At 44.5% G+C, this 23,769-nt stretch overlaps 1 protein-coding gene across 4 annotated transcripts in view; it reads right to left on the bottom strand.

Moving 5' to 3' along the window:
* PCDH15 (protocadherin related 15) overlaps nucleotides 1–23,769 on the bottom strand; it is a 904,280-nt gene that overhangs the window by 47,221 nt on the left and 833,290 nt on the right. For all 4 annotated transcript variants that reach the window (XM_048507034.1, XM_048507035.1, XM_048507036.1 and 1 more), the window contains 2 exons: nucleotides 16,959–17,174; nucleotides 13,565–13,653 (listed from right to left, as the gene is read on the bottom strand). In XM_048507034.1, the coding sequence (XP_048362991.1) occupies nucleotides 13,565–13,653; nucleotides 16,959–17,174 (305 nt within the window). The remainder of the gene's footprint in view (nucleotides 1–13,564; nucleotides 13,654–16,958; nucleotides 17,175–23,769) is intronic.

Here is a 23,769-nt window from a genome sequence, read left to right as displayed (position 1 = left end):
AATACAACACAAGGCTGTGAAGAAAGTGCAGCTGGGTTGGCACAAGGGGGAGCTGAGAGGTTTATCATCTTATCTATCAGAGGGCGGGGGCAAGAATCAGGTGAGCCCAGGCGGGGCATGCCAGGGGGATGCCGTGTCAATGGGGCGTCATTGGGAGGGGCAAGGCGGGCTCCTTATAAGGCATGGAAATGGCCCTCTGCCCCTCATTGTTCCAGCAGACAGTGACGAGCTTCCCACCAACCTCTCCCTCAAGATATTTAGATATTATCAATGCATATGTTCTTTGTCATAGCCAGACTGGCGGGTTGAGCATGGGCACTGATCTGTGTGGGAGGGGAGCTGGGGAGCTAACGCTTTTTGGGGCTCCTCCGTAAGAGATTTACAAGGTGGAGCAAACCACATGGCAAAATGCCCGGAGGGGGCATCCAAGGCTTGTGCTCCTTGGCATTGAAGGGTTGTTCAGCATGTGGCTGTCTGCCCAGCTGAGTTCCGTAGAGTTCCAGCATGTGGCTGTCTGCCCAGCTGAGGTACATGAAAGGTTTACACCTTCCTCCAACAGGCAGGTTGGAGGAAAGGCTCACTCAGGGGCAGCAGTCGAGCTGCCCAGTGCACAGATCAGATCCCATGCTGCGCCTTACACTTCTTTTTGCATATGTGTCAATAAATAGTTTGGCTATGGCCGAAACTTTTCCCACAGCTATGGGTGTTGAGTGTTTGTTTACAAAAAGAGGGGCTGGAGCAAAAGGGATCCCATCCTTGGGGTATAACTGAAGCATAGATTCAACACAAAACTCAAAAAAGGGGAGGATCACATAATGGCAGCCAGAAATCATTTTGAGGCGGTGAGTGCAGACATGTATCATTTTAAAGGGGGGAGGGAACTGAAAACATTTTAGAAACATTTTAGGGGATTTGTGTGGAAAGGGTGCGAGTGAAAATTTGGCTGCATCCAGTCTATATTTTTATCTGTATCCCACTGAACTGACTGGATATCATCTAGCTGATACTGAAATGCACCTCTGATAGCAACACTTTATTCTCCAATTTGAATGTTATGTTTCTAAAGGATGTTTCACAGATACCTATTATACTAAGGGTACAGTTTCAATAAAGGAAAGTGTCAAAAATCAATGAATTTCTGATTGAATAAATGGTACGTCTCTCTTCCATTTTCTCTAAAATTAGACAGTAGATCAACATCTCTCTGAATGTTTTCCATATGCTGCATTTAATGAAAAAGGGATTTACACTAGTCATAGACATGGTGGCATGAACCTCAGATACTGAAATCATGTAGTCTGATCAGATATTTAAGAAAGCTGGTGAATGCAATAATAAATGAAAAGAATATTATTTACTTCTTAAAATTATTATGATATATATAACTGCATCTATCTGTCTCATTCATATCATGTACTTCAAGAAACTCAAACAAGTCCACAGTCTCCTGTCCCAGTCTATTAAGGAAACAGGAGTAATCATACCAGTTCTATCATTGAACCCAACCATTCAGTGTTTGGGGGTCACAGTACAAACTTCACTTTGCAAAACTGGCTATATCATATTGCAGCAATATTGTTTATACAGTTGCTGAAAGCTACTAAGCCCACTGGCAACAAACCATTCAGGTGAAAAGGTGCCGATTCTTTTGAAACTTGGTTGTATCTAGATTAAATTTTCAGTGGGATTTCAGCCTATGTTGGAATTTAAGCAGACGTACTTTGTTAAAAAAAAAAACAACCAACAAAAAACCTGAATGATTTTAGGGATCATCGGAGCTAGTAACTGGCTTAGGTATCAGTTGTTCTGACACAGTGGCTAAAATAACTAACATCTAAAGGAAATATCTCCTTGTGAAGCAGGTAAAAATGTATTCAAAAATGTATATCCCATTCCCCCCTGCAAAGTCACTGACGACAACACGGTGTTCAGCCAATTTACTTGGCGGATTAAGCAAACAGTGCTTAGCTATTTTCTATCAACTTTAAGAATATAATACCTTCAGGCTGTGGCACCTGGCTCACTGCTGGAGAATTAGAATAAAATTAAGCAAACTGGCTGCCCTTGAATTGCACTGAAGACGTTTCCACTCATTTTGTGCAACTTTTGCATGGCAGTGCTTTCCAGGAGATCATTTTCCACACACTGTTTTTGCTTTTGATTTTGTATCAAAATCCCTCATTTTGTAGTCAGGAAAGAAGCTGTCAGAGGCATAACCATTGTGCTTGCAAGGTGCACATTGTTTATCTTCTTCCTGGGCTTTCTCCTTCTTCCTTCTTTAAATTTAACTGAACAAGCATGGAGAGAACCACTCCACTCTCATGAATGATACTCAATATTTATATCAGGTATGCCCTTGTTATGGTGTTTAAGGTTTTTCAGGATGACAGGAACATAGACAGGACAAGCTTTTTGGTCAGCAGTTTTACAGATTCTCAGAATGGACATATGAAATTACTCGGTTTTAAAACAGCTTTTTTCAGGCATTGAACCAAAAACATTGCACTCAGGCAGGGAGATGGCATGAAATTGGTGGTTCAGAAGAGGAGGACCTGCAAGGAAATGTGGAGGTCATCTAATTTTCTCCTCTCCCACTTTTTCCTATTTTGCTTCTCTAAAAGCCCCTGTATGCCTCTTCCTTTTTCTACTTCTTTCTCCCTTTCCTACCCACCAACTAACCTGCTTTTATATGTCCAACACTACTTTCCATTCTCCTTCCCTTGCAGCCTCTACCTGGGAAAACTGTGAAACCAGTTCTGTGGGTCGGGTTCTACTGCATGGTAGGGTATGTGCAAGGACTTATGGGGCGCACTTCATTTACTTCTGTTTCTCCCTCCCTACATTATTTCATCTTTTTTCTCCTCCTGGCAACCCTCATAGCCACCCCAGTCTCCCCTCCACCCTCTAAGTCATCCTCTAACCTACCTTTCACCTACCCCCATATTCAGCTATATTTACTTCATTATGCCCTTCTTTTTCTCCACAACAGGGACCCAAAGCAGCTTACATCATTCTCTTTGCCACCATTTTATCCTCACAACAACACTGTGAGGTAGATTTGACTGAGAGTATGTGACTGGCCCAAGATCACCTAGTAAGCTTCCATGGAACATTGGTAATTCGAACCCAGATCTCTTATATCATAGGCCAAAGTTCTAATCACCAAACAATACTTGCTTTTAAAGTGTAGCTGCTGTTCAACAGTGGTAATCAGCTGGGCCTAGATGAGCAAGTTGCCCTGTGATTGCTAACAGAACTAGTCCTGATAAATCTTCCAACAAAAGTTCCCCCCCTAAGAAAAAAACACCCTGGAAGGGGCCCTGTCCCTTGCCTTTCAGTAACAGAAACCAAGCCTGTAAAGCAAGCCAGGCAAAATGTTGTGGTTGCCTAGCAACTGCCACTAAGGGCTTACATTTTTGAAAGCTGCAGGCATTTCTTTGATCATTTTTATAGTGACTGGCATCCTGATGAACTCTCCTCATGACTGGCTCTACTAGTCCAAGGTCCAGTGGCAATTTATAGCTACTACAATTGACATAAAGCGCGGCCGCGCCTAAGACGTGGCCGCCATTGCGGTGGGGACGAGGGGCCCGGCGAGAGCGTCTGGGCCCGCTCTGCGCATGCGCGGCCGATCCGCGCATGCGCAGTGGGCTCAGCAGACCCGGCCCGTTCTGCTTGTAGCGCAGAAGGGCGAGAATTAATGATAGCGCGTTCGTACGTTAGCGAGAGCGATAATAAGTCAGAGTGGGCGGGAAGCTGCGAAGGAGGCCTATAAAGGAGCTCTGCCACCGTCACTTCCCGGCCCACTCTTTGCCGGGCGGCAGCGAAAGGATTTCAGGACCGAATTACGGCTGGCTGAGTTGGCACCGACATACCTGGCAGAGCTCCCGTGATCCAAGAGGTGGCGTTAAGGTTAGCACCGCAGCTGGTAGCAGTCCTTTAACTTTTAAGGTTCATTTTTACCTGCTGTTTAGGTATTGTTGCACCAGCCAAAAAAAAAAAAAAAAAAGGCGTTAAAAGAAAAAACACAAATGGGGTACAGAGCCAGGCGAAACAGCCCTCTAAAGAGTTAGGGTGGCCGACCTCCATGGGGCCGGCCACCCTTAGAACAGAGCGGCTCTTCAGGGGAAAATTGTAGGGAGGCCCCTTTGCGTAGCAGGCCCCGGAGAGCAACGGCAGGGAAGGCGCCTGCCTGGCGTGAGCAGGATTCCTCCACTTGGGCCACAGCAGGGACCAGGGCTGGCCAGCCCATTCCATCTCCTCCGGTCGCCCGGTCCAGAGGCTCTCAGAGAGCATCGTCAGCCCCGAGGAGGGTGGCGAACAAGCCAGCAAACAGGCCGCGGGTGCAGGAGGCAGCCCCTGCCCCAACCCCTGTAAGCCAACCAGGGATTTCTGATCTCAGTGGCCATACAGTTGAGCTCTATGCCATCAAGTGTAGTAGCTGCAGCTTTGAATGACAGACCATGTGGTACAATGTTGTGAGGGCCCTGGTGTCTCATTGACCATTGTGGGCTCCCTTTCCCAGTCTGGATGTCAAAAGACAGTAACAACAGAACCAAATCATGACATTCAGCTGGGCTAGATGCAGGCTGGGTTTTTTAATTCCTTCCAATCCTCCTCCTCTCCTGCACTCATTTGCTCACTCACTCTCTACCAGAGTAGATAGGAGATAAGTGTGGTGTGGAGCATCTGGAGTGTGGTGTGCACCCACGGCAGAAAACACAATTCTAATGCTGGCAGACTAGGCTAGAAATGAGTCTTCTTTGCTCATGGTGCAAGAGAATGAAGCGAGGGGAAAACATGCTCAGAGAGCAGGCAACTTGCCCCTGACTGGAAGGTGAAATCAGTTTTCCTCCCAAACACTACCTAAGAAGGGTGAGAGCAGAAAAAAGTCTTAGGCCGTTTCCGCACGGCCCCCCAGGCGCCCCCACGCCGGCAAGAATTCTGCCGGTGTGGGGGCAGAGGCATAACCATTGTGGGGGCAGAGGCATAACCTCTGCCCCCCCCGGCATGGGGGCAGAGGCCGTTCGCACGCAAGCGTACGAGCAGCCTCAGGAGAGGCCGGCGGACGACAGGGGTCGGAGGACAGTGAGGGAGGGGCTTCGGAGGCCAGCAGTCCGACGACGGGGACAAGGTGAGTGGGAAAGGGAAGGGAAACAGTGTGTTCCTGGCGGTGCCGTTTGCACCGCGCCGCCGGAAACACGCTGTTGGGGGAGCGAAGCCGCCCTGGGGGAGGGGGAGCGAAGCCGCCCTGGGGGAGGGGGAGCGAAGCCAGGTCAGCGCTGCTGCGTTGCAGCAGCGCCGCCTGTGCGAATGGCTCCCTGGGAACGGCGTTTTTGCCGTCCCCAGGGTGCCATAAAAGGGCCGTGCGGAAACGGCCTTACTGAGGGTAAAATACGGTGCCCAACTTGTTCAAACAAGAGTAGCAGGAAAACCCTTTATAACTGCCACAAAGGCTAGTCTGTAGACTCAACACTGAATTTCTTCCTTAATGCAGGCACTGTGGTGTTTCCCAGTATATGCTTCTGAGGGTCTCGCTCCGTATTACAAAGTCTCCATGTTTGCTGGGAAATAACATGAGGACTTTGTATCACCCATGCAGTGGGAATTTTTGTGTCTCGCAGATACACTTCAGTCTTTCTTTGTTTGCCACTAAAGCAGATAGGGAGAAAGAGCTTTAATCTTTCCCTGCTGCTGTTCTGGCATCTGCAAACACCCCCAGGGAGCTGCTATTAGTTCCGTTGTGAAACCTATGTGTAGCCATTTAAGTAATGTGTCTTTATAAAAAAAACAGTGGAACAAATAGCAGCTTAATGGATGTGAGAGGAGGATGTGAAAACAGCAGCGGGGAGAGGCTAAAGCTGTATTCTCCTGCACGTGTGATGCAGAGTCCTTGTGTTATTGCACAACAAACACAAGGGCTTTATAATGACTGGACTGAGCAGCATGCAGGTTATGTACTTATAGTCATTAACTATAAAGGCTTCTTTCAAAGGGTCCCTGTTCTCCATCTCAATAGGTAAATCTTCTTTTAATGTTATCATTTCAAAGTGTTGATTTTCCTTCCAAAGTGTTACAATTACAAACTTGCAACATGTTTTTCTTATGGAGCTAACAATCAAAGGAAGAACAAGTATGACACCGCTTCCAACAAACAGTCCAAAACCAATGTAGGCTCTCAATCAGTCCAGTAGGTTCCCATGAAGAACAAGCAATCCAGATGGAAGGGAATAGGGAAAGCTTTAACATAGCTTAAGAAATTTATATATGAATGGGACACCTGTTTGGTTAGTATTTTTAATGCTGTTACCTGTCAGTGGTAAAGACAACTGTTAAGAATGGTACATGCAAAACACTAAACCATTCTGAATCCAGAAGCCTGGTGCAAAGGTACAGCTCTTTATTACAGTATTGCAAACTCTAGTGGTTACCATTAGAGGGGTAGGCAGAACTGAAGATGAATACTTTGTAAAAGCAGGTCTACATGTTGCCTTTACTAAAGGCTGCCAGCGGCTTGCTAAATTTTCCATGCCCTGGAAATACTGTATGAATCAAAGCCAAATTCTAAAACTCCCTTCCCAGAGACGTGTCTGTCCTTTTCTTTTTCCATCTTCTGCCAGTGGCTGTTGGTTTCAACTGATATTCCATCAGTGATCCTTCCTTCTTGCATATGTTTTAACTGATTCTGGCCGTTTCCGCACGAAGGCGGAAACGGCCGGGTTGGAGTTTATGACGCCGACCCGACGATGCTGGGACCGTCTGCATGGACCGTCCTGGGAACAGCTGGGCAGCCGGCGCCACGGAGCGCCGGCTGCCCGGCCGACCAGAGCATGTCAGACTCGGTAAAGCGAGGAGCCTGGGGACCGCTACACCTCACCGGCCTGCTCAGCAGCTTAGGGCAGAGAATAATCCCAGACTTCTCGACAACGCACAACAATTGAAACAGTGGACAAGATGCTGCGAATTGGGGGGCGCGATATTAAAGCTGCTGCCGCTTCACCGGCGAAAGCTGGCTTCACTCGCAATGGCGCGTTTCCTCAAAAAGAGCGCTTCTGGGAAGCGTTCCTGGAAACGCAGCGGCTTCAAGCTTTGGCGGGAAGGGTGAAGGCGCTGAGGGTGAAGATGCGGCTGCATTGTAGCCAGCGCTTCAGTGGGACGCAATCGGCTGCCTGGAGACGGCGTTTTTACCGTCTCCAGGTCGCCATTCATTGCCCGTGCGGAAACGGCCATAGTTAATGTTTTTACTTGTGTATTTTCACTCTGGATTTGATTGTTTTAATGATGTAGTTTTGTTTGTTTTTAATGGCTTTTAAGAAGTGTTTTTATTATGTGAATTTTTAGTCTGCAAGCTGCATTGGTGGCTCTGATGAGGGTAGAAAGGTGGGATATTTATTTACACAATAGATAAACAAATAATGGAATGGGATGTCCCCCAGCTCTGGCCTCTGCTGTCATTGGTAGCTGCAGACTAGGGGTGAGGAAACTAACTGGATATTTCTCCAACTCATTGGGTGAATTAAGGTTCACCATATGGTGGGGGATGTGTGAAATCTGTCTCAGAGGCTCATTCCGCACATGCAGAATAATGCGCTTTCAAACTGCTTTCAGTGCTCTTTGAAGCTGTGCGGAATAGCAAAATCCACTTGCAAACAGTTGTGAAAGTGGTTTGAAAACGCATTATTTTGCGTGTGCGGAAGAGGCCAGAGATACCAATTTCCATGGCAGTTCTGACCCCTATTCCAACAAAGCCATCACCATTCATTCATTTATTCATTCCAATGAAATCAGAAAGCTCAATGTGAGTGTTAATGTACAGAGAAAGATCTTTTTTTAGCACTGAAAACTGAAATTTATGGAGAGATTGCTATAATAGATCTAATAAAGCCATAACATTGTATATTGAGATTTGCCTCAAGATCTTTGCCATGCTGCCTAGGATGCTGAAATCCCAGGGGAGGATCAGAACTGAACATATATTTGTCGGATAAGGATTTGAAGATGTTAATTCTTTATTTGAAAATAGATATTGTAAATCCCTGAGAAATACTGCAGCTAACAGCAGATTTCATAGACAGCAGTGAAATCAAATTTAACTTCCTAATGTTGGAATGGTACACATTTATAGCTTTTGTTAGCAAAGTACTTCTAAGGACACATCAGGTAAAGAAATAAAAGAAAGGAAAGCCAGTCCAAAACTGACAAACGTTTGCCTTGCTTGTGAATGGTGAGACACAAACACCTGAATGAACGACAAAACCTATACACTGAACAAACATGCAGTAATTCAAAACCATGGTTAAGCATATTCATTATGGTTAGTATTTTATAAATTAGGCCCAAATAGCCAAGATGAAGACCCTAACATATGAACTGAACTCCAGAAACATGATCACGAAGCCACATGGCAACCAGAAATTTAATTCTGCTGATCTTCCAATTAATTTGTGAGTCTGCATATATTCATAGATGGACATGTCGCACTATTAAGCCCTGCTTATTTTTCTCTGCAACAGGGCTAGACTTCCTTAGTGATATATGAGCATAGTGAATTTGTATGTGAGCATAGTGGTTTCAGTGGAGCTCATTATGCTTAGATGCATGTGCCCTGTTACTCTATTGAAGTCATACTTTTGGGCTAGATGCCTTGTCACTTTCTGTATATAATTGTTGTGGCTGAAGAAGACCAAGGTTGAAAGTGTTGAACTCACCCAGGTAAACATTACCACCATTAACTGATGTTTCTAACAACTGATGTTTGTATGTGGCTTATCTCCTGAAGTGGAATCCAGCGGAACATCTGGCAATTGGAATCCTTCCAATGATTTTCACTGAAGGGATATAATTTATACAGAGACTTTGAGTTCTAAGTGTATATTTTGGGATCCCCTTTCTGTTTGTAACGTGTGGTCCACATTTTGTATTTTTCTTTATTGTTGGTCTTTTGATGCAGACTTTTAAATTATTTCTATTGAAGGTATAGTTTTAATGCTGTTCTTTGAACCAGACAGAGGTTATCGTGTGATATCTCCCCTGCCCCTGGGGCAGCGCATTCAATGCTCTTGCATTTGTATTTCTGATATGCTAAGGAACTGTCACAAGAAACAAGTTAATAACTAGTTATAACTGTTAATAAAGATTTACAAAATGTTCAGACTTTCCCCATGTATATTTTACACCTTTGGGAGATGTCAGTTTCCCCACACTACATCATCACCCAGAAGAACTCACTAAGTGAAAAACGGGAGTAGGAGAACATCACTGATAAGCTGTCATAGCAGCACTCAACCCATACACAAAACCTTTGAGGTAATGGACTCCCCCTCTCTTGTACTGTAGCCCTTGTCAAGTCAAATTCAAGTTCACATTCTTTAAAGGCATACATAATAGCACAGCTTTTCCTTTCCTTCACACTTCACCTCTTTATTGCTTTCATTCCATTATCAGCAGGTGGTGGCATCATATTACTGCTACTGAGAAGGGGCAGGCAGAACTATCATGTAAACAGCGAAATCAGTTGAAACATACATGGACTGACTGGGGCGTGTTTCATGCTATTCTTTGACAATGGAGTTTTAAGACTGAGATTTTGCCTCAGTCACTTCAAAGTCTTTTTCCATGAACCAGAAAATTTGGTGGGCACAGCTACCCATGTTAAAATTGTAGTGGTTGTGCTAGGACTGGAAGAGGACACAGAAATACTTTAAATCTGCAGGCAATTCTTTTTGTTTGATGAACTTTAAATCTGTCTGTCTGCTTGCCTGTCTATCCAGCATCTTAGAATGAACCACTAAGCTACTTAAGAGACATATTACACAATGTAAACTAAACATCTGAAAAAAACTATTTATCGGCTTAAAAGTTTGCTTTATAGAAAGCTAATTCTGAGGAAGAGGGAAGTAACATTTTGTGCCTAAATATGGGAAGTATGGTTTTTAGACCACATTTTTCTAAACTGAAATGAGTCTCAAAGTTGCTTACAATCACTTTTCCTCCCTCCCCTCCAACAGGCATTTTGTGAGGTGTGTGTGTGTGTGTGTGTGTGTGTGTGTGTGTGTGGAGGTTTGAAAGAGTTCTGAGAGAACTGTGACTAGCCCAAGGTCACCCAGCAGGTTGCACGTGGAAAAGTGGGGAACCTAATCTGTTCTCCAGAGAAGAGTCCGCTGATCATGTGGAGGAGTGGGGAATCAAACCTGGTTCTCCAGATTAGAGTCTGCTGCTCTTAACCACTACACCATGCTGCTTTCTTCCCCTCCAGTGCCTACCTACGAACATGTTGCTGGCAAATGGGGAAAGGCAGAGGAGACAGGGTGCTGTGAAAGAAACCTGAGTCCCAAGAGTGATGTCAGTGCCTCAGGACTTGCCTTGGACCTGGCTGGCAGCTATGCAGGTCTAGAAAGTGATGCAAGACATAGATCATGGCTGTCTGTTTCCATACTACCACCCCACTGTTGCTGTCAGTGGTCATTGGCTCATCTTGGTTGTTGGGTCCCTGAATGCTGAGCAACAAGGTCTTGCATGCTGGGGGCTGCCAAACTCTAGGATACAGTCACAGAACAGTCCTCCCCCAGTCTCCAAAAGAGACTTTCAGCCTGTTACCAGTTTGATGTAATGGTTAAGACTTTTGGACTGGAATCCCACTTGTGCCACAGAGGCTTGCTGGGTGACCTTGGGCCAGTTTCACTCTCTCAGCCTAACCTACCCCAGAGGGTCATTGTGAGGATAAAATGGAGGACAGGAGACTGATGTAAATTACTGTGATCTCTGCTAGGGAGAAAGATGAGATACAAATGAATTAAAAATAAACATTTAAAAAGTCTCTTTGTTCCCTCTTGGGTGATAACAGGGACATATGATACTGTTTCCAGGGAATTAGGAACAGTGGCTCCCAGTTACCCTGATACTTGTTTACTCCTGCTATGGTCAACTGATGAGGTAATTCAATCATAACATTTTTCATTCCCATCCATTTATTAGGCTTCTATACCACCCCTTCCCTTATAATGGAAAAGAACTGCATTTGAGTGTTTCTCAGAATTCAATTTTACATTTATGTGATTAAAAGAGGTTCAGGTGTAAGGATGTGCTTCTGTATTGGTTGCAAAATATTATTCATATCCCATTATACTAGCAGAACAGTAGCCCAAATGACGTGCAATCTAAAACTGGATACAGCCTGTCTAAAATATCTAGATGGAAAGGGGAATGATCTCCTATTTCAATATTTTTATAGTAAACCAGCTGAATAGTACGTCTCCTTAATTTCACCAGCAACATTAACCTGAAGTAATTTCCCTCTACTTAAAGACTAATTTATTGTTGCTTTGATGAAAAATGAGCAAAACACTTCTTGACATAGAAATAAATCATGAAACCCTAGTTCTTTTTTAATAGGACTGCAAGCTTCCATTGATTTAATTAGTAAATTAATCAGCTAAAGCTTTAGTTTATTAATCACTGAGGATCAAATTTAATATGGAATGTACAAGTTGTTTAGTTTTAGCCCTTTTGGTGCTGATGTTAGACCAAAATAAGAAATGAAGAAAAATATTAAAAGCGTCCTTTCCCTTTTAACAATTTGTGATGTTTATTGGGTACTACATGGTAATTTCTTTTATGCTACCTCTAGCATCACAAAAACAACTACGTTGAGGTGGAAGAGACACATCACTTTCAAATAAAGATGTGTTTGGTTCCATAGGCATAGTGGGGTGGGGGTGAGGGAGCCCCAGGCTCCATTCCTGCAAGTCACATGGAGAGCATATTCTGCTGGCTGCCCCCCCTCTCCCCCAGGAGTGAGATGAGGAGTTGGGGCTGCCACCACTAGGCCAAGGGCAGAAGCGGCAGAGTGCCTCTGAGCAACTGGGAATACTGCCCCTTTACAAAGCCCCTGGCAGGGGAGAGAGAGCCCATTGGTGGCCTGGTCAGAGGTGCAGCGAGGCCAGGAGTGCCAGCAGTAGCGACCTCACTCCTAGTCTTTCCTATTCTCTCCTGCAGGCCTGCCATATCCTAGCAGAGGCCAACCCAACCCAAGAAGTGCGACTTAAGCTGCGGTTGAAGTCCAGACAGGGAGCAGGGCACTCCCAGGATCCTTGATAAGGGAGTTGCCAGAAAGTTGCAATCTTGGTAAATAAATCCACCCCCCCGAAAAAAGCCTGCTTTGAAGTACTGGCAGCTATGCTTTGTGTCAGCTGGAACGAGCGCTGGCAGCCCAAGAATGAACTTGCTAATTTCTTTCTGCACATCCCCCTTCTGCAGGTGTCCCAGCTTGAGCAACCTAGGTGAAGTCCCCCCATCCCAGTTTCCTGACCTCCTTCCCAAATCTTCCCTTGCAGTTCTTGCTCAGGGACATTTATTTGTTGAATAGAGTCCCACCCATATGGCCTAGGACAGGGGTAGGGAACCTGCGGCTCTCCAGATGTTCAGGAACTACAATTCCCATCAGCCCCTACCAGCATGGCCAATTGGCCATGCTGACAGAGGCTGATGGGAATTGTAGTTCCTGAACATCTGGAGAGCCACAGGTTCCCTACCCCTGGCCTAGGAGCAAGCCTTCCTTCCTACCAAGGTGGCTCAGTACCCCACTCCACCCCCCACTTGCTCCTCTGTGGAGGCCATGCTAAGACACCAGAGTTGGGGGGAACGGGCAAAATTTCAGGGCTTGCCCCAGTTCAATTTTCTGTAGCTATGCCCCTGTTTGGTTCTCTTCCAAATCCTGGATGCCATGCATAGCTCAGACACAATTCTGCAAAAGCTTCTCAAAGTTGACCAGACCGGGAGAAACTCTTTGAGCTAAGGATTACATGCTCTATCCCCTGTAAACTCTGTCCACTGCCCAGGCAGGGCTGTGACAGCATTATTACCAGTCACTGAGTTCGCTGGTCTTTCAGACAGATTTTTTGATGCGGGGTGGAATCATTTTGCACAAATGTTTTAAATTGCTTCTGTTTTGAGGGATTCCTTTTATTTTTTTTACTGGAAGGAAGGAGTTATAGTGTTTTGTCCAAGCAGCTGCAATTCCAAATTCACAAACAAGGGGAACCAGGCTCTAGTCATATTTTTTCATATCCTTATACTTCCTGTGATGGATACCTTATAAGTGATGGCACTTATAAGTGATGGCACTTATATATAACTGTGGATCTTCCTTACTCATGGCGGTAATATGCCATCATCCTTATTAAGTTTCACAAAGATTGTTGTTTCAGTAGGCTTGTAATCTGTAGATTGCTGTGGCTCTCCATCTGAACCACTGCTGGCTAAGTACTCTGTTAGCTCTTTTTTAATTGAATTGATTAATTTAAATGGATTTTTAAATTGAATTTTGGTTATCTGATGTTTTATTCATGATAGTTTGTTTTTGGAAGCCACTCTGGAAGTCTCTGCATCCAAAAAGTAGGCTCAAAATATTCCAACCAATCAATAAATAGACAAATAAATATTATACATAGGGATATTTCAAAAGGGAGACAGAATTCTTAAATAATAGATATCTTCTGACAACTAGCCAAACTTCTTGGATCTGAATATGTATGGGAGAGGTTTATACAATGAACACATTCATTACCCTATCAGTTGATCCTTGCTTTGTTCCACAAGGGTAGGAGGAACATTTGAGACAATAACCTGCATATCCAACTGGTTGACGACAGAGACCTGGAAACAGAATATAAAAATCCATTTCAGCCTTCAAAACACACATTGTTCTAGAATAATAACAACAGCACTTTGATCTCCTATGAGGTTTCCAAATCCCCACTGGCATCTGCCATTGATTAAGGCAGGAAAGGCTATGCTTACCATGTAGAAACAACTGGAGAATGAGTGAAGTAACCACTAAAATTAATATTACAGTGCAATCCTAAACAGATATATATTCTTTAAAGTCCATTGATTTAAGTCCATTAATTTCTGGCTCATTCCGCACATGCAGAATAATGCACTTTCAAACTGCTTTCAGTGCTCTTTGAAGCTGTGCAGAATAGCAAAATCCACTTACAAACAGTTGTGAAAGTGGTTTGAAAACGCATTATTTTGCGTGTGCGGAAGGGGCCTAAATTAATGTCACACTGCTTAAGATTGTACTGTTGCTGGTCAACCAGGTTTGTTTCTGTACTGTACCAAATTCTACACGTGCACTCAAACTATTCAGGTTCCCTTTCCTATGGCAGCTTCTTGAAGCACCTCAAAATCCACTACTAATGGACGGAGAACTCTCTGGTACCCACAGGAAAAATCAGCTGTGTCATCATTCACACAAAGGATTCCAATATATAAGACATGTGTGTTTGTGTGTGAATAAAAATACCCTCCTCAATAATGAAAAGTACCCTAAAGTACCCCGAGGAAATTTTTTACTCTGCAAATGCTGCAGTACTGCCTCCATGTTTAATTACTATCATTTTTTAAATCTCATTTTTTCTTTGCTGTTATTCTAAAGGTGCATTGAATAAAATGGAAGCATATATGAACATGATTCACCCAAAAGTAAACCCTTGTAATAGCCATTTATTCCAATTCAGGAAATAAGTTTGCTTAAATCCCTATTTCTGAATTCAATGAAAACTATATATCTCAACTTGCATTAAAGGGTGCTGAATGCTATTTACACCAGTCAGAAACAGAGGACTGATGCTGTGTAGCAACAGGAGATGGTAGAAAGAGAAAAGAAGACTAAAAATGTCCACACAGATATAGCATACACTATTAAAAAACTTTTAGCATTCCGCTGACTACCTTGGAGCCTCCTTGAGGAAAGAAATTAACACCAGATTCCTCATAAACCAGAATCAAATTATTCACATACCAATATCTAAGTACTGTGATTTTTTCTTATCTTATTTGACAATAATGAGAAGAAATTTATTTAAGACTTCTGTTACAATACACTAGTTTTAATGTAAATACAATCTCTTAAACCCACATGGAATTTGATGAATACAGTGTCCCATTTTCCTGTATTTTTTCTGGCAAATATTCTGTTAAACACAGAGTCCATGCATGGACTTCCACAGACTCCAAAGAAGCAAAGATCTCTGTCTGTCTGTCTGTCTGTCTGTCTGTCTGTCTGTCTGTCTGTCTGTCTGTCTGTCTGTCTGTCTGTCTGTCTAACATGCACAAATGGGTGTGTGTGTGTGTGTTCAGTAAAGCACTGGATTGTGATCTATGTTGTAAACAACACCAAGTGTACGGTGAAGGTGCTAGTAATTAAGCAGCTCCATATTTCCACAAAGCTTCAACCAAAACCCATTATCATATGGAATAGAACAAATAAAATGAAATGAAAACTAGCAAAGTACCAATGCCAATTATTAATTACCATTTTGCTGCCAACTTGGAGTGCACAAAAGCTTTCACAGTCTGTATCTCATTAACCTCACACCTATGGAAGATTTTTTTGGCTAAGCTGGGATTGAACTGTGGGTCTTTCATATCCAAAACACCATCCTGCAGATTGCCCCACACTGATCCCCAATCAGGCAGCTTGCAGAAAACCTTCTTCTCAGCCCAAAGTGATTAAGCAAATGCCTATGGCAGGCCAGCAGAGCTTCTGACCCACAACTCTGAATGCTGAGGGTTCTACAGATGTTAGCTTGGCTCACTAGTCGTTATGTGTAGTGGCTACAACCCTTTTCTTTCCCTGAATCCTCCAGCACCTGCAGAAAACTTGGTGGAGTAGCAGTGATGTGAAGTAATGCCCCCACCCCCGAGCTCTGGAATATGAAGAAGAGAACAAGAAACAACTAATGCTGCTTGCACGCTGAAACTCTTTTGCAAGATGATTTCAAGGAACAAAGTGGCTGACTGGGCTTTCTGTTCTCTTCTGCCTGCTGAACTACCTTCGAAAGCTTCCAGGGAAGATCAACAGTTACATGTTTCCTCTAGGATTAGAGGGGCATTGCCACTCCCACTCCATGCAGAGTTCCTACCTTCTATTTAGGCTACATAGAAAGAACAGAAATGACACCATCCACCAAGTTCTCTGCACAAGCCAGGGAAATTCGTGAGAACAAGTATAAGGCAATTGTTTGTGCTTCTTCCCACACTTAGGCTCATTCCGCACACGCAGAATAATGCACTTTCAAGCTGCTTTCAGGGCTCTTTGAAGCTGTGTGGAATGGCAAAAACAGTTGTGAAAGCAGCTTGAAAGTGCATTATTTTGCGTGTGCGGAATGAGCCTTAGTGTGGCAAGAAACTTCTCCTGAATTTTCTACAATTAGCAGAGAGCTCAGGGGAGGGCAGCTGATAATGGGCAGTGTCTCGCCAGTGGGCAGAGCCGTAGCTAGACCAGAGTGTGCCCGGTGCACACTCTGACTTTTGCGCCCCCCGCCCCCCCCCGCAGTGCCCCCCCGTGCACCCTACCCCGCTTACTTTTAAGAAAGGAGCAGGCCGGAGAAGAAGGTCAGAAGCCTGCCTGCGTTGCGTGGGCCTGGTGGGAACTACATTTCCCGGGAGCCCCTAGGAAATGTAGTTCCCACCAGGCCCAGGCAACACAGGCAGGCTTCCAGCCTGATCCATTCCTAAAAGTAAGTGGGGTGGTGCGCCGCGTGGGGGAGTGTGGGGGGCGCAGGGGGGCCACAAGGGGAGGGGGATTTTTCTGCCCCATGTGACTAGAAATGGTGCGCCCGGTGCATCGCGCACCCCCCGCCCCGTGGTGGCTTTGCCGCTGCCAGTGGGCTAACTGCTCAGTAGATTTCTGGCATACTGAGAATGCAGCTTCATACCATGTATTGCAGACTTCGAAGACTTGAAACATACCAGGTTTGTATTCCAAGGCAGGCAACAAATACATGAGGGCCACTATTTACTATTCCTTTAATACATCATATTCTATACAGGCCTAGACTAGAATGACTGCATCAGAAATTCCATCTAAGGGATTCAGTTATTGCAAGAAGCCTCACATGTGGCTGTGAAGCTGTACATCTTCTCAAAGAATGTAGTTCTTTGTTGGTACTTACCAGAACATCTGATTTGCTACTCAGTCCTTTCCCATAGTTGTCAGTTGCAATGACTTGAAATTTGAAATAAGACCGCCTCATGTTTTTGAAGAGCATGGCTGTCTTGATAGTCCCTGTGTAAGGCTCAATCACAAAGCCCTCCTTGCCATCCTTGATTGGCGGGATGATGAGTCTATACTGCATAGCGCTGTAGTTACCAGTGTCTCTATCATTAGCCTGATGGGTTAAAAACAATACAAAAACATGAGAGGAAAAATGGATACTTGGGAAGCATTCACTTTGAATTTTTAATCAAGGAAAAACCCCAAATCTAATAAATATTATGGGCAGTGGATTCCCTGAAGACTGCATATGTAACTTTGGAAATTAATTTTAGCAGTGGAACTTTTGACAAAACACAGTTTAAAACTGAGAAGCAGCAGAAATACTGAGCACATTTAGCTTTCTTTGGGGCAAACCCAACCAGTTCAGAAATAAGTGTCATTGATTTCAATGGAGGCGTTAACTATGTGCTTAAATCCTACCCACTGAAATTAACTGGGCATGAAAGTGCTTAGTTTTTGCTAGATCATGCCCAGAACGATTATGAAGGTTACCTTTTCCCCATAGTTTCAGAAATGGTATTGCCTCTGACAGATTACACAGGTTTGCTATTTTTAATAGCTTATGTTACACATAGTGTGTGTGTTAGGTGCTGTCAAATTGCTTCTGACTTATGGTAACCCTATGAGTTAATGGCCTCAAAAACCTCCTATCATTGCTAAAGCCTTGCAAACTGAGGACTGCGATTTTCTTTGAGACAATCCATCTTGTGTTGGTTCTTTCTACTGCCTTCAACTTTCCTCACATTGTCTTCACCAGTGACACATTTTCATAATGTGACCAAAGTATGATAACTTCAGTTTGGTCATTTTAGCTTCAAGGAAGAGTTCATGTTTGATTTGATCTAGAACCCACCGTTTTGTGTTGATGGCGGTCCATGGTATTCATGAAAATCTCCTCCAAATTAATCAACTTTTTCCCTGTCAGCTTTCTTCATTGTCGAACTTTCACACCCATACAAAGTAACTGGGAATACTGCAGTATGAGTTATTTTGATCTTGGTTGCCAGTGACACATCCTTACACTAAAGCAGTTGTTCTCAACCTGTGGGTTGAGAACACATTTGGGGGTCGAACAACCCTTTCATAGGAGTCGCCTAAGACTCTCTGCATCAGTGTAAAATGGATAAATGTTAGGGTTGGGGGCCACCACAACAAGAGGAACTGTATTAAAGGGTTGTGGCATTAGGAAGGTTGAGAATCACTGCACTAAATTTTTTTTTCTAGCTCTTTCATGGTTGCTCTCCCAAATCTCTATCTCCTTCTGATTTCTTGGTTGCAGTTTCCCTTTTGGTTGATGATGAATCCAAGGGATAGAAAATCTCTCAACTTTAAAGCTGTGTAATTCCTCAGTAGTCATTACTTTTGCCTTAAGGTTCAGCAGTAAGCTTGCTTTAGCACTTTTTGCTTTAACCTTCAGGACTTCACTATTTTCTGCCAGTAATATTACACATTATACACACACACAAATGCTGTAAGAGATATAGATGTTATTTTCGAATGTTGGCACAAAAATAGACTAAATTGCTAAGCTAGAAGATGTTTGGAAAACAGACTAGTACTTAATTAAGGTCCAGGGATCTGATTTTTTGCCTCCTCGGTGAGAACCGTCAAGTGAATGATCAACCATTTCAGCTCTTTTAATAATATGTTATTCTCATGTATTCAGACTGTCAAATATGAATAAATAACAACATGCTCCACAGTCTCAAGACCACCAGAGAGGGTTGGTGCTCTGTCAATGACATAACATGCAAAGGTCTCTTTTAACAAAAGGGGAGGATGCTTATTATCACTGGGATTTGTCATGAAGATAAATATTTTTGTCACTTCATTAAAAGAAGAGACTTCAAATGCTGTGATATGTTGTGATATGCCTGTCAAAGAAACAGACAGACCTACAGTTAATCCTAATAGGAGGATATTGTTTCTTTTATGTGGCAGACATAAATATTCAATATTTTCACAGGTCTGTTGTGAATAAATGCTGAAAAATATTTATATCCTTTGTGCTCAAACCAGACTCAGTCCCATCATAATAAGGCACAACTTCATCTCTGTGCATGCAAATTTATGCTCAGATGGAGGCATGTTTGAAATGTTTCTTGATTTAGAATGGATATTGGATGGTTTCTTAAAATATGAGCTAGGCACAACATGATATTCTTGTTCTTGCCCACAAAGGGAAATGTTCAGTCTATGAACGATACTAAATCCGAATGGCTGACACACATTATCAAGAATATAGGCTGAGTCTGGGGACAGGGTCCGTTCAAGGTTTTGATAAGCTCTGGGTGGTGAGTGATCAGCGGCTCTCTCCCCTCCTATACCCACTACCAGAATGCTTGCTCACACCTCCTATCTGGCCACCACTCATATACCCTCCCATGCCTTTGCACTCCCCTGCCTGCTCATGATGCCAACTCTGTCAGTAGTCAGATTGATAACAGCTGCCTGACTGTGTTCTTTTGTGTTCCTGCTGAGTCAGCTAGTATACCTAATTTGTATGTTAAGTGTCACATGGTATGTAACTGCTGTAAGCATTGGTTCTTGAACTGTATATATGTGGTAAGGTTCAGGGGCATAACGAGGCAAACTGTAGCCCTGGGCAAAACCTGAGTTGGATGCCCCCCCCCCCATGGGCGGCCACTCCACCACAACCGAATTTTTTTTTGCACCAGGACATTGGTGCCTGCAGGGGGTGCATTTTTAGACATATCAGCACCAGAATTTCAGCGTATTATCAGGAGACTGTCCTTATGCTACCCCCCATGTTTGGTGAGGTTTGGTTTAAGGAGTCCAAAGTTATGGACTCCCAAAGGGGGTGCCCCATCCCCCATTGTTTCCAATGGGAGCTAATAGGAGATGGGGGCTACAGTTTTGAGGGTCCATAACTTTGTCCCCCATGAACCAAACTGCACCAAACCTGGGAGGTATCATCAGGGCAGTCTTCTGATTAGACCATGAATGTTTTGAGACTGTGACTTTAGAAATGTGCCCCCCAGCCTGCAACCCCCATTGACATCAATACAGAAAACTCAATGCAGAACAAAGATTCTTGGGCAAATTTTTGGGATGTTCCTGCAGGGCGCGTTTTTGGACATATTGGCACCAAAATTTCAGGGTATCATGTGGAAACTGTCCTAATGGACCCCCCCAAGTTTGGTGCAGTTTGGTTTAGGGGGTCCAAAATTATGGACCCTCAAAGGGGGTGACCCATCCCCCATTCTTTGCTAAGGAGATGGGGCTACCCTTTTGAGGGTCCATAACTTTGGACCCCCTGAACCAAACTGCACCAAAAGAACATATAATAGCCATGCTGCTGTTATTACTTCCTGAAATTGCTAGATTTCTGTGTGTGACCCAATTTGCTTTAAAAATACAAGTTAAGTCCCAAATATTGGAAATGTTTAATTTGATCCAGGGGCTTACTTTTTAGTAACCATCTAGCCAGTTTATATATATATCTGAGAAGATCATGATCTTAGATTTTGCAAAATTCAATACCAGCGAATGTTACTACAGTACTCACTACATTTGTTGAGAAGACATTTTAAACCAACTCTGGATCTAGACAAAAGGTTCGCATCATCAGCATATAATAAAATCAGAATCTGACCATTTCCTAGCCACGGGACATGTAAATTGATTCCTAACAAGGTTAGAGCAAGATCAATCAGAAATAAATAATACTGGTGCCAAAACACAACCCAGTTTAATGCCCCTTGTGACTGATATCTTAGGAGTGAGCAACTCTGAGGGAGTACATTTTATTTGACATGTGGTGTCCCACTTACTGTTTGGATGAGGAGGAAGCTGGCAGTGGCAGGACAGGGAAGGGGAGAGAGAAACTGCAGCAGCTCCCAGCAGGGGTTGACAGTCTCAATGGGCCCAGAATTGGTAGCAGCAGCAGCCACAGTGATTGAGAGGGAAGTCGGGGTGGAAGGGGGGTAAGAGGAAGAAAGAAAACCACACTGTGCTCCCATAGAGGCTCAGAGCCTCACTGGGTCCAGAATTGGTGGCAGAAGTGGTGGTGGTGATTGGGAGGGGGTGGGTAAAGCTGTAGTGTGCTCCCTGCAAAAGCTTGAAGCCTCACTGGGTCTGGAATCAACAAAAGTGGCAATTGGGGGGGATGATGTGATTCTCTGCCCCTGTGAGTTTCACAGGTCCTTACTTATATCCTTCTATGTCAGGGGTCAGCAACCTTTGGCACCCAGGGAGCCATTTGGACCCATCTTCCACGGAGGGGAGGGCACTTGGAGCCGCAGATATTTTTGGGCATTTGAAATGAGGATAGCACTGTATATGTTGTTTTTTTGCCTTCATGCTTTGTATAGAGTAGACAGTTGTAGTGTGTTGTTATGGAGTCTATGCGGTGCTACAGAGAAAATTGTATTTTATTTGTATGGAGTGTGGATTTTGAACATTTTTTGCGGGGGTGTGTGGGTAAAGGGTGGAGCCTCATGGGAGCTTGCCGAATCCATAAAGCTCCCGCCTCTCCACCTCAGCCCCGTCCGGGCGTTGGTTCCTCCTCCTGCTTCCCTCCTTCTTGCCTGTCTGGGCATCGGTTCCAGCGCCTGCTGGCGCCCTCTGCAGCTGGGGCCGCCATCCTGCAGCTGGTGCCCTCTGCAGCTGGGACCTATCCGGCCAGGCCCGCACGCTCTATGCAGTGCCGCTGCCGCCACCGCCGTCTCCGTTGCCAGCCGCTGCGGTCTCCGTTGCCAGCCCCGTCCTCCCTCCGGTCCCAGCCAGCCAGCTGGGACTGGGCTCGGTAGCCGCCCAACGCTCCCCTGATGCTGCCTACCTTGGCAGAAGGACGAGGGCTGTGGCCAGCCGTCTCCACAGTGCTCTCACTCGCCAAAGCGCCCGTGGTCAGGGGCTGGCCGGGGCTCTCTACGAGGTCCGGGAAGGGGAGAGTCCCCACTCCCAGACAACTGTGTTGTGCCCGGGCGGAGCTGTTGTGCAGGGGTGGGGAGCCACATGCGGCTCCTGAGCCGCAGGTTCCCGACCCCTGTTCTATGTCCATTAAAGTTAAGGAAAAAAGAGACCTACTATACATGATGAACTGTTGACAATTGGCCTAAAGAGCAAACTGTGATCATGGCTATTGTCATTAGATTAACTACATTCATTGCAGATAGGCACCACCAACCAGTTGTCCAAAGAATAAAAACCAATACACTAACATAGCTTGCGTAAACACGCAATCAATCAGTAGTTAATCATTAGGTTGTCAACTTGGGCACAGACTTGGCTTAGGAGTCTATCAGAGAGAGAATTGTATTTCTGAATATTTTTTTCTTCTGTCACTACATCCAAGACCCCACTAATAGTTCTCACAATGAGGCACAATCCATATGCTTAAGCAGCTGTATGGTAGTTTTGCCAATAAACACAAGCAGATGTCAGCAAGCACCTGAATGATGGCTGGTGCTGATAGAACAGTCCAGATCTCTTAATATGTTAGTTTCCGACAGCAATGTGAAAGCCACCCCTTGGCTCAGATAGCAAACCATAGACAGTCTTTTAAAGCCTCACACTTTTGCATGAGAACCATGGTTCAACTGTGTAAATTCTGGGTATGTGCCAAAAGGATGAATTCTAGTGACTGACATATGCTATTGACTTTGCCAGGAACAAAAGCGGTTTTTATACTGGAAAGGTAGCTGCTTTCAAATGATCCATCTTCATAATGACCCTGGGACACAGCTCCCAAATTGTGAGAATATGCCAACAGTGGCTATCTGGACAGTCACCAGGCTGAATGTCACCAATTATACAGATAATTCCAAACAAACGATGTGATCATATATGACTATTTGACTCAAGAGAAAACACTTATTGTGAGCAAGGGTGATAATTTAATAAAACAGAATTTTTAAAACCCTGGAAAAAGCCATATTGACTTTTGGGGGTTTCTTTTACCCTGAAAAAAACTGACTATTTAGCAGAACCAACGTTGCCTTGTGCCCAAAAAGCTGAATAGGTTTTGGCTTGTTTGACTTTCCTAGCTACCTGTGGGGTCAGGAATCCTACATCCAACTGTTTGCAAAGCTGCTTCCAGCTTTGTGAGCAGTGAGGACATGAGCTGGGTTGCCTGCAGAAAAGCAACCCCCCCCCCCGCCCTCCCTTGCAAAGCCAGAAACTGGCTTTGTGAGTGGGGATGCGGTGAGCCAGGTTGCCTGCAGAGATCAGAGCTCCTATCTCTGCAAGCAACCTCCCCATTTCCAAGGTTTAAAAGGGGGCAGTGGCCAGCAGGGCTGCTGCTCACAATGGGAATTCTCCCACTCTCCACAGGCACCCCATTCCTCACAGCCCTGCACACCTGAATACAGGGCTCTTATTTTTTCTGGTTAGGCTTAAAAAAATCCAAAAATTAACAGAAAAGCAGCAAAAGCTGATAACTTTCAGGTCTTTAAAAGCCGACCCCCCAAAGCAATCTCCTTGCCCTTCCCCCCTCACAATAAACACCCTGTGAGGTGGGTGGGACTGAGAAAGCTCTGAAAAGCTCCACATGCCAGCTCCTCATGCCTGGTCGTCCATTGGCCTGTGCATTGACTCTGGAATGCATTGATTACACCTTTGCCTGCCCTGATTCAGGACTGTTTGGACCATGCCTTTGCCTGCTGCCTGCCCTGATTCTGGACCATTTTGAACTACTCCTTTGCCTTCTGCCTGCCCTGACTCGAGACTGTTTTGACTACATTCTG

This window comes from Sphaerodactylus townsendi, linkage group LG08 (genome assembly GCF_021028975.2).
Source record: "Sphaerodactylus townsendi isolate TG3544 linkage group LG08, MPM_Stown_v2.3, whole genome shotgun sequence".
Classification (NCBI taxonomy): Eukaryota; Metazoa; Chordata; class Lepidosauria; order Squamata; family Sphaerodactylidae; genus Sphaerodactylus; species Sphaerodactylus townsendi.
Note: the sequence above shows the minus strand (reverse complement) of the source record. Positions and strands in the feature narration are given on the sequence as shown.